We start from the raw sequence: 9,340 nt of genomic DNA, 5'->3' as shown, positions 1-9,340 counted from the left end.
TCAATAAATGTAGAAAAGGCAGGGTAGAAATAGTAACAGCTGCCACGTGTGCTGTCCATGGAAATATTTTATATTCACTATTTTACTTATACATGAAGAGGCTGAAGTTTGGAAAAGGCCCACACTTAGATCTTTCCAAGTTCAGACCCTGGGCTGCAACCCGGAAGCCCTCTGTATTAGTAAAGAAATCATCTATGTCTCCAAAATAACAAATGGCTTAAATGAGAAATGAAGACACCGTATACTCATGAAGTTCTTCAAGTGGATGTTGTCCAGGGACAGCAAGGAAGCTACAGGAGAATGAGGCTCCTTCTACCTTGATGCTTTGCTATTTTCTGTCCTCATATTCTACCTCATGATCCCATAGAGCTGCTGAAGCTCTAGCCATCATGACTACATTCCAGTCAACAAGAAGAGTGGAAGTAGAGGGCACCTTCATTCTCTGAAATGCATAACCCAGAGACTGCACACATCACTTCTGAGTACTTCCAATGGCCAGTCCCTAATGTCACACTATCACAGGTGCAAAGGAAGCTGAGAGATGCTGTCTTGTGTTCTAGCGGGTGCCCAGCTAGAACGGAGGGTAATATTACTAATGGAATGAAAGGGAAGGAATATTGGGAGCAGTTAGTGTTTCTTCTCTCCTTTCTTGAGACCCCCCCTCACTATATTCGTGTTCTTTTTTTTTTTAGTTGAAGTCTTACTTTATTGTCCCGGCAGGAGTGCAGTGGCAAGCTCACGGCCACCACAGCCTCGACCTGCTAGGCTCAGGCGATCCTCCCACCTCAGCCTTCCAAGTAGCTGGAACTACAGGCATGTAGCACCATGCCTGGCATATTTTTTGACTTATTGTAGAGACGAGGTCTCACCAAGTTGCCCGGGCTGGTCTCGAACTCCTGAGCTCAGGCAATCCTCTCCTCTTGGCCTCCCAAAGTGCTGGGATTACAGGCTTGAGCCACCATGCCCAGCCTTATATTCATGTTCTTACATATCCACTCCCACCACACAGGGTGCTGCCTCCTTTGAACTTGGCTCACATCCCTGGGAAGGGAATCCACATTTATTGGGGGAATCCACATTACAGCATCTTTTATACCAGTTAACTCACTAGTCCCTGTAGATAATTCTACCAAGTGAGACGATGCTCCCTTTTAAAGGTTCTGAGGTCTGGAGCAATTCAATGACTTGCCCTGAGCCCACACAGCTGGGAAAGGCACCCACTGCCTCCTTGTGTGGGAGGGTAGGGCACATCGGGCTGCCAGGGGTGCATGTCTCTCTACTGGGGTGAGAAAGCACTGCAGCCCTGAGGCAGGCCAGGCCACAGCCCAGTGGGACTTGCTTCCTCCGCTTCATCTCCAAGTCCCAATTCCCCTCTGAGAAGTCCCCAGGTGCATTCTCCTGTGGGGTCAACTTCCTTACATCTGCCTGAATAAAGCTACGATTGTATGCAACAGGCACTCCATCAATTTGTTTTGCAGCGTGGAGATGAGGTGGGGACATCCTTTCCACAGCTTAAGCCAGCAGCTCCTTCCCTTCATATAGGGCAAGTACCCAGTGACTGGCTGGCTGTCAAGTCATTTGCAAATTAAGGAGGTAAAGAGGCTCTCCTCTCTACAGGGAAAAATCAGAGAATGTTCTAGTAAAAATTTTCCCTGGACATGAAGCTGAGGCCAACGTACCACTCTTCAGGATAAGTCGACCGAGGTGGAGGAGCACTGCGATGCGCCGCTTGCAAGGCAGGGCGGCTGAGGAGCCACTGTCTCACCCACTGCCATCCTGACTGATGTCGCCCAGTGAGACGTGCCAAGAGGGGCCAGTGGCAGAGATCCCAGCTATTCTGTGCCCCGCCCCACCACGGCACCGGCATCTGAAGTGGAGGGTGGGCCCTTCGGGGCCACCCATGGGAATCTTCTCCCTCGTTTCCCGGTCTGGGAGGAGGGAGGTCTGGCCTAGCCTTTCGCCCCCCTCCCCCCACACCGCCAACTGCGATGGAGCGCCGCCCCTCTGAGCTGATGTCGCCTCTGTCCTCTCTGCCTCCCGCCGTTCCTCTGGTAACAGCCTCAGGGGTTTCCTTTGACAACGCCACCTCTCCACACCCCCAGACCACTTGGCTTAGCTGAAGTGGACGCCAATCTCGGGCGGCAGGGGGTAAACACGTCACCCAGGCCAGCGAATCAGGGGAGGAAGCCCCAGCCCCGCCGCGGCACGCCCTCGGGGATGATCAGGTGACTCGGGCCTGGCCAATCAGAGAATTCATCCCTAACTCAGGCATGGTGATAGGCTGAGCGGTAGGTGATCAGGTGACCCAGGCCTGGCCAATAAGAGCCCTACCTGGGCCCCGGGGGACCTAACGGGTAAGCGAAGTCAGCTTCCGCCGGGCTTGCTGTGCGTGGAGCTGCCGGGGACCGTTTCTGCCACTTCTTAGGAACAGCCTGCCTGGGAATGAAGCCCGCACAGAGGAAAGCGTAGCCAGAAAGGGAGAAGCACCGACAACATCGGCTGAGCACCTGCCCCCAGCTGGAAGCCTTGGGCTTTTTGTTGAGGCGAGCCAGTCCCGTCCTTCTTTTGCTTCAGCCCATTGAGTTGGGTCCCCCATCACTTGTGACCAAAGCTCTCCCGACCGATGTCGCCCAGTGAGAGGGAGCAAAGAGGGGGCAGTGACAGAGATCCCAGCTATCACGTGCCCTGGCCCCACCACGGCACCGGGGATCTTCCATCTCAGGCTCCTGCCACCCTTTCCCACCTTGGAGGCTGGCGCGGACTCTCAGGAGCTGTATCTCCATCCTGTTCCCCGTGGGGATAGGGTCCCAGGCAAGGCTGGCTCTGAGCTGAGGCCCAGTAATGCCATTCTCTCACCGTCTGCTGCCTGCAGCGAAGTAGGCTCCTCACTTAAAGTCCACAATCTCATCTAATCCCCCTTAAGGTCAGTTTTGAGATAAGGAGACGCTGCGAGATGACACAACTTGTTTGCAGTTTCATAGGCCACCTGTGTCTTTATGACTCCGAAGTCAGGATTTTTTCTATTTCTGGGACTGCTCCCTCCACCCCCACCCCCACCTCCCACTGCAGGAGACTCTAGGCTGCTTGGTTCTGCCCCTTGCTCAATCCAGCAGGGTCAGGGATCAGGTAGAATCTGCCCAATTTTGATCCATCCTGTAGATAAAGAGCTTGAAAGCAACAAAAACCACCACCATGAATGCCAGTGCAGGAGCTGAGCTTTTAATGCCCCAATTTGTCTTAGTCTCCAGACAGAGCTGGGGAAAGCTAGAGTTTCCAGCTGCTTATGTGGAGAACGAGGGGCAGTTACTGAGGTAGCTCAATTCTGATGCCCCAGAGTTCCAGCTGGCTTTTTGGAGCAGACTCTCCAGGTGGAGAATGGACTCGTAGCTGCTGAAGATGGGCTCATCTGGCAAGGGAGCTGGAAACTGAGGCCCATGAACATCACCAGGGTAGGTGGGCCCAGCCAAATTTCCCACTGTTTGTTTCTAAGCATTTCGAGACAAGGATGGCAGCAGGGACTCAGCTCTTCATTAAATGTGTGCAGGTGAGCATGGCTTCTAGAAGCTCCAGACTAGCCCAGAGATGCTGGGGCCCAGGTGCTGGGGCAAAAGAGCAGGTAGTTTCCAGAAGCTAAGAAAAAGGCCTGTCTCTCAATAGCCACATTGGGAAGGGGAGGCACAGGGCCTGGAGGTGATACCCCAGGCCCAGTCTCGCCCTCACTGGGAACTTGGCCCAAGACCCCGAAGTTGGTTTTCCAGGTCTAATGACTGCATTCTGCATTCCTGTGACTGTTCCTCCCTGAAGCCCAACCCCCAGCCCTGGTCTGGATGTGATGCCTGGCTAATTTTTAAAACCTGGTGAGGCTGGGTGAAACCCCGTTGAATGCTTGGGGTGGCCTTGCCCAATTTCGGAATGGTCACTGTCAAGAGGCGGTGATCACAATGATTCACTAATTATATTATTGAGATTATTCATAATGTTAACTACAATCTGTACAGCTCCTTACTATTTACAAAGTGCTTAAACACACACACACACATATACACACACACACACACACACACACACACAATCCATTTGGTCTTTGAGCAGCCTGTGTCGGCAGGGCCAGGGATTTGGAATTTCCATTTTATGGGGGAGGAAAGTGAGACCCAAGGAGGGGGTCATCGACAAGTGAGTCGCTGATGCTAAGGGGATCTGAGAGGACAGATATGTTCTCCCTGCCCATGAATTCCTGCATTCACTCCTCCATTCCTTCCTTCATCCATCTAGCATTTATTAAGCACCTACTGTGTGCCCCATTCTGTGCTAGACACTTATCCCTAAGCTGGGACACGTTTCCAGAGAGCGAGAGTTCTCGTGTTCCTGAGAGATGTATTGGGGGAAGGAGGGTACAGATCCTGCCAGCCTCAGGGAACTTGGGATTTCAGAGGGAGGTCTTGATGGATGTCCCTTTTCAGGCCTTCCCCGCTGAGTGGGGAGCCTCATTTTTCTCTCATTAATTCTTTCTTTAAAAACAAAAAACCAAAAAACCTCAGGGAGCCTGTGCGACTTTGTCCCGCACAGGCGCGGCTCCTGGTAGGGTGGCTGTGGCTGGGGGAGGGTGTGGGGGATGGGAGACTCCTACAGCCGGCCACAGAGTCCTTGGCAGGGCTTAGGCCGGGGCCACCTGGCTGGTCTCGGTCTTGGAGACAGTGGTGGAGGCCTCTTCGTCACCCAGTGGGTTCTTGCCGCAGCAGATGGTGGTGACCATGCAGGTCCGGAACTGTAAGGAAGGGAAGAGGTGTGAGTCGGAGTCAGAGTCCACCCAGAGTGTGTAGCAACTGCTGGTAAGATCTGCTTCTGAACATTCCCTGCTCGGCCCCTCCCAGCCTCCACCTGCCTCTGAAATCTGGCTCTCCCGAGGGAACTCACTAAACCTACGTTCTCCCACCCCCAGGGATGCCAGCGACCAAGCATGAAGGAGCTTTGACCCCTGTGACATTCCTTGGTGTTCTCCGTATGCCAAGGGTGTCTGTAAATTATCTCATTTAATCCGAGAGCTTGGTATTTTGTCTTTTCTATGGATGAGGGAACCAAAGCCCAGACGGTGAACTGACTTGCCCCAGGTTTCACAATAGAAAACAGCAGAAGCCGGGCTTGGTCGCTCAGCCTGTAATCCCGTGCTTTGGGAGGCTGAGGTGAGTGGATTGCCTGAGCCCGCAGGTTTGAGACCCGCCTGGGCAACTTTGCGAGCCCTCATCTCTACAATAAATCAAAAAATTAGCCGGGCATGGTAGTGCGCGCCTGTAGTTCCAGCTACTTGGAAGGCTGAGGCGGAAGGATCGCCGGAGCCCAGCAGGTCGAGGCTGCAGTCGCCAGGAGCAGCCACTACACTCCAGTCTGGGCGACAGAGTGAGACTCCAACTCAAAAAAAAAGACAGAAAAGAAAAAACAGCAGAGCTGACTTCAGAAACTCTTTCAGCCCACTCATGGATTCCATAGAGAAGCCACTGGTCTCTGTCACAGGGCTGCTTCATCCATCCCTTTCTCTCTCAGTATAAGCCTTATTTTTAGCTCCCTGTTCTACTTTGCAGAGACTGGCACCATCGCATTTCCAGGCTTGGGACCATTTGATTTTGACAGCGGGCTTCCAGAAGCATCTGGTCCAGATTTCTCACACTTGAGCAAGCATCCTAGCCACCTGGAGGGCTTGTTGGAAATGCAGGTTGCTGGGCCCTCCTTGAGATTCTGATTCAGCAGGTCCTGGTGGTCCCAATAATCTACATTTCTCACAAGCTCCCCGATGAGGCTGCTGGCCCATGAGCCCCACTGACAGTGGCCCTGCCGGACACCCACTCCCCTGTCCCTGGGCTGCAGCTCGTCCTAGGCAGGCAGTGCCGGTGGCCTGGGGCACTGGGGTCCTCCCGCCCCCAGCAGGCACCTGCTTGTTCATCATGATATAGATGACAGGGTTGTAGATGGAGGCGCTCTTGGCAAAGAATGCCGGGAGGGTCATGAAGATGGGACCAAAGTTGGAGCCCTGGTGGGTGAAGATGTAGAATGCCACGCCAGCGTAGGGCAGCCAACAGATCAGGAACGCGATGACCATGATGATGACCATGCGGGTGACCTCTTTCTCTGCCTTCTGTGTGGTGGCTGACTCCTGCTGCTGGGCAGCGGCCTGCAGGGACACAAGACTGGTTTACAGACTGTGGCTGGGCCCGGGCCCAGAGCAGGAGCAGCGGATGCACACTGGGGGCTGGGCCCTCTTAGCCACAAGGCCGCCCCCATGCCCATACCTCCTTGACGGTGAAGACGAGCTGTCCGTAGCAGAAAAAGATGACAGTCAAGGGGATTGTGAAGTGGACCACAAACATGTAGATGACAAAGGACTCGTTGTTGACCTCTGGCTTGAGGGTATAGTAGTCGATCCCACATGAGCACTGCATGCCCTCGGGAATGTACCTGAGGACGGATTGGGTGGGGTGTGAGTGGGTGGGTCGGGGAGACCCCGCCTGGGAGGGGCTTGGCAACGCAGCAGCCAACACTTCTGCGGTGTGGCTGGCCCCTCTGGGCCTCACATTTCCCATCTGTAAAAGGGAATGACAAACTACCTGGCTGCGTGGGTGACTGGAATCAGATTCAGATGCACCTTGTGCTAGGAGAGTGTTGCTTTATTGTTTGTTGGGTGGCTGTGCCACTGGATGAGACCACTCAGTCTCTCCCCGCCGTGCCCAGCCCCCAGTAGCCCCTGCCTGCCGAGGAGGAAGGAAAAGCCCCTGGGCTCTGTACTGGAGGTAGTTTGTACAAACCAGGTCCTTCCTAACAGAAGGGTAAGGGTATTTTCTAGACCAGTGATGGACATGCAGGGAATCTAAGGGCTCTTTTTGCAGCTTCTGGAAACAAGAGACCCAGGGCATGTAGTTAGGATGCATCAATAATTTCTGAGGATAGTGACAGTGGACCAACCTCAGAAAACCCAACCCCAGAATAACCACATTGGCTGTGCTTATTTATGTAAGGAGGATGTCCCTAGGCCAGATTGGAGAAAAAGGCCTGGGGTTGGGCTCAGATCCATCAAGAGGCAAGAAATGGACACCAGGAGGACTGAGGAGGAAAGGGAGGTGAGAGTGAGAACTTTCTGGAAGCAGAGGGACATGAGGCCTATGGGAAGCAGAGTCGCCAGTCTGGCTGTCCAAACCGTTGAGCACACAGATCCTGGAGACTGGATGGGATCCAGCTCCCAGGAGCCCCAGTATCACCGCCTGTGCTCGGAAGGCTTGGCCTCCCCAGGGGCTGAGGCCCAAGGTCAGTGGAAGCTGCCCACAGGGCACTGGACCAAAGAGGATTGGAATTGCCCCTGGCTTAGTTGAGGATTAGGGGCACGGCCAAGGTGAAGGGTTGAGGCATCTTGGATTCTCCTTGACGTGGGGCTCAGGAGGTGGGACCGGCCCACAGAGCAACATTAGGGTCCGTTTCTCTCTCCTTCTGCCCTGAACTCTACCCTGAGAACATGGCCTGGGCGGGCGCTTGGGCCAGAGGACATAGGAGGTCAGTGCCTGGAAGCTGACAGCTCCAAGTTTGAGTCCTGACTGGGGGACCCTATGGAGAGCCCCAGGAACTCCTTCCCTTCTGCTCAATGTCTTACCTGGACCAGCCGACGAGGGGGGGTGCAGCACAGGCCAGCGCCATGACCCAGGTGAAGGCGACGCCCATGATGGCATGGTTCTCCCCGAAACGGAAGTTGCTCATGGGCTTACACACCACCACATACCGCTCGATGGCCAGTACCACCAAGGACCACAGGGCAATTTCACCTGCAAGGCAGTTAGCGGGCAGTCAGGACACCACCCACCTGGACCCCACTGCTCGTCCAAGGAGAGCCGAGCCTTCTAGGTGGGAAGAGGGTGGCGGAGAAGGCTTCTGGGAGCAGGACTTGAGGAGGACTTATGGGTAGAGAGGGCTTGGATGTTGAGAAGAAGAGGGAAGGAGGGGCGCCCAGGGGAATGAGCAGAGGAGTGAGCAAGGGAGCCAAACAATGGGTTTGCCCAGAGCTCTGGGTTCGTGAGGGACGCCAGGATCGGGTTAGGAGGTCATGATTGGACGGGCGTCCCGCAGGGAGTCTTTGCAGAAGAAGCATCCCTCACGGGGCAGCTGAAAGCAGTGCAGAGGCGGTGGAAAGCCAGATCGGAAGTCCTTCTCCCTGCCCCTCTAGGGAGATAACCTGGGTGTGGGGCCCTCTCCTAGGAGCCTAAAGAAGGGCAAGAGAAGGAGGAAAGGGTGAAACCCAAGTATCTGCCCTGCACATCACATCACCCCAAGACGTGCAGTAGGGAAGGTGGCTGTCTAACTCACCAAACTGGGACACTTCTGAGGGTGAAAGGGGACATTACTGATCATTATTCCTGCACGATAGCTGTAAACTTGGGGCTGGCCCTGCAGAGAAGTGACCATGAAGGCATGTGGTACCTGCGGGCCAGAAACTGGATGATCTGCGCTCACTGAACACCCAACAGTGGCCAGAGAGTCCCTGAGGATGGGGCTGAGTCAGCAACCCGGACACATGTGGAGAGAGACGACAAGGCCACAGAGCAGCCCTAGTGGCTGGCACGAAGGGTTCCCGTCCCCCTGGCTTTGCATTAAACTCCCTCTAGAGTCTCCTGTGCCCTGGGGAGACATTCCTGGGTCAGAGTCAGGAGGCCTGGGCTCTTACCCCTGCCCTGCCACAGCCCTGAATGAGCCCCTTTGCTTTTCCCTGCCTCCGACTTCTCATCTGCTAAATGGGAACTGCAGCACCCCCAGCAGTTTTCCAGTCAAGTGAAAGAAAAGATTCAGAAGCACTGTCCACAGCCATGGATCACCACACAGGTCTGATGCCTCCCTGCTTAAGGGGCAGCTTCAGAAAGGGATACGGTTCTCAATACAAGAAGCATTCAAGACTGGGTATGGTGACTCAGCACTTTGGGAGGCTGAGGCAGGAGATTTGCTTGGGCCCAGGAGTCCAAGACCAGCCAGGACAACATAGTGAGACCTCGCCGCTACAAAAAATAACAAAATTAGCTGGGTGTGGCAGTGCATGCCTGTAGTCCCAGCTACTCAGGAGGCTGAAGTTGGAGGATAGCCTGAGCCCAGGAGATCGAGGGTGCAGTGAGCCATGATTGTGCCACTGTACTCCAGCTTGGACAACAGAGTGAGACTCTACCTCAAAAAAAAGAAAGAAGCCGGGCTCGGTGGCTCAGCCTGTAATCCCGTGCCTTTAGAAGGCTGAGGTGAGTGGATTACTTGAGCCCGCGGGTTGGAGACCCGCCTGGGCGACTTGGCGAGACCTCATCTCTACAATAAATCAAAAAATTAGCCG

The 9,340-nt window shown here is 54.5% G+C and overlaps 1 protein-coding gene across 1 annotated transcript in view; it reads right to left on the bottom strand.

Moving 5' to 3' along the window:
• Positions 1-4,505: 4,505 nt before the first annotated feature.
• RHO (rhodopsin) overlaps positions 4,506-9,340 on the bottom strand; it is a 6,246-nt gene continuing 1,411 nt past the window's right edge. The window contains exons 2-5 of the mRNA XM_008047820.2: positions 7,631-7,799; positions 6,282-6,447; positions 5,924-6,163; positions 4,506-4,765 (exon numbers count right to left, since the gene is read on the bottom strand). Coding sequence (XP_008046011.1) covers positions 4,655-4,765; positions 5,924-6,163; positions 6,282-6,447; positions 7,631-7,799 — 686 coding nt within the window. The 3' untranslated portion in view covers positions 4,506-4,654. The remainder of the gene's footprint in view (positions 4,766-5,923; positions 6,164-6,281; positions 6,448-7,630; positions 7,800-9,340) is intronic.

This window comes from Carlito syrichta, unplaced genomic scaffold, assembly GCF_000164805.1.
Source record: "Carlito syrichta isolate Samal-C Ts95f unplaced genomic scaffold, Tarsius_syrichta-2.0.1 Scaffold117927, whole genome shotgun sequence".
NCBI classification, from domain to species: domain Eukaryota; kingdom Metazoa; phylum Chordata; class Mammalia; order Primates; family Tarsiidae; genus Carlito; species Carlito syrichta.
Note: the sequence above shows the minus strand (reverse complement) of the source record. Positions and strands in the feature narration are given on the sequence as shown.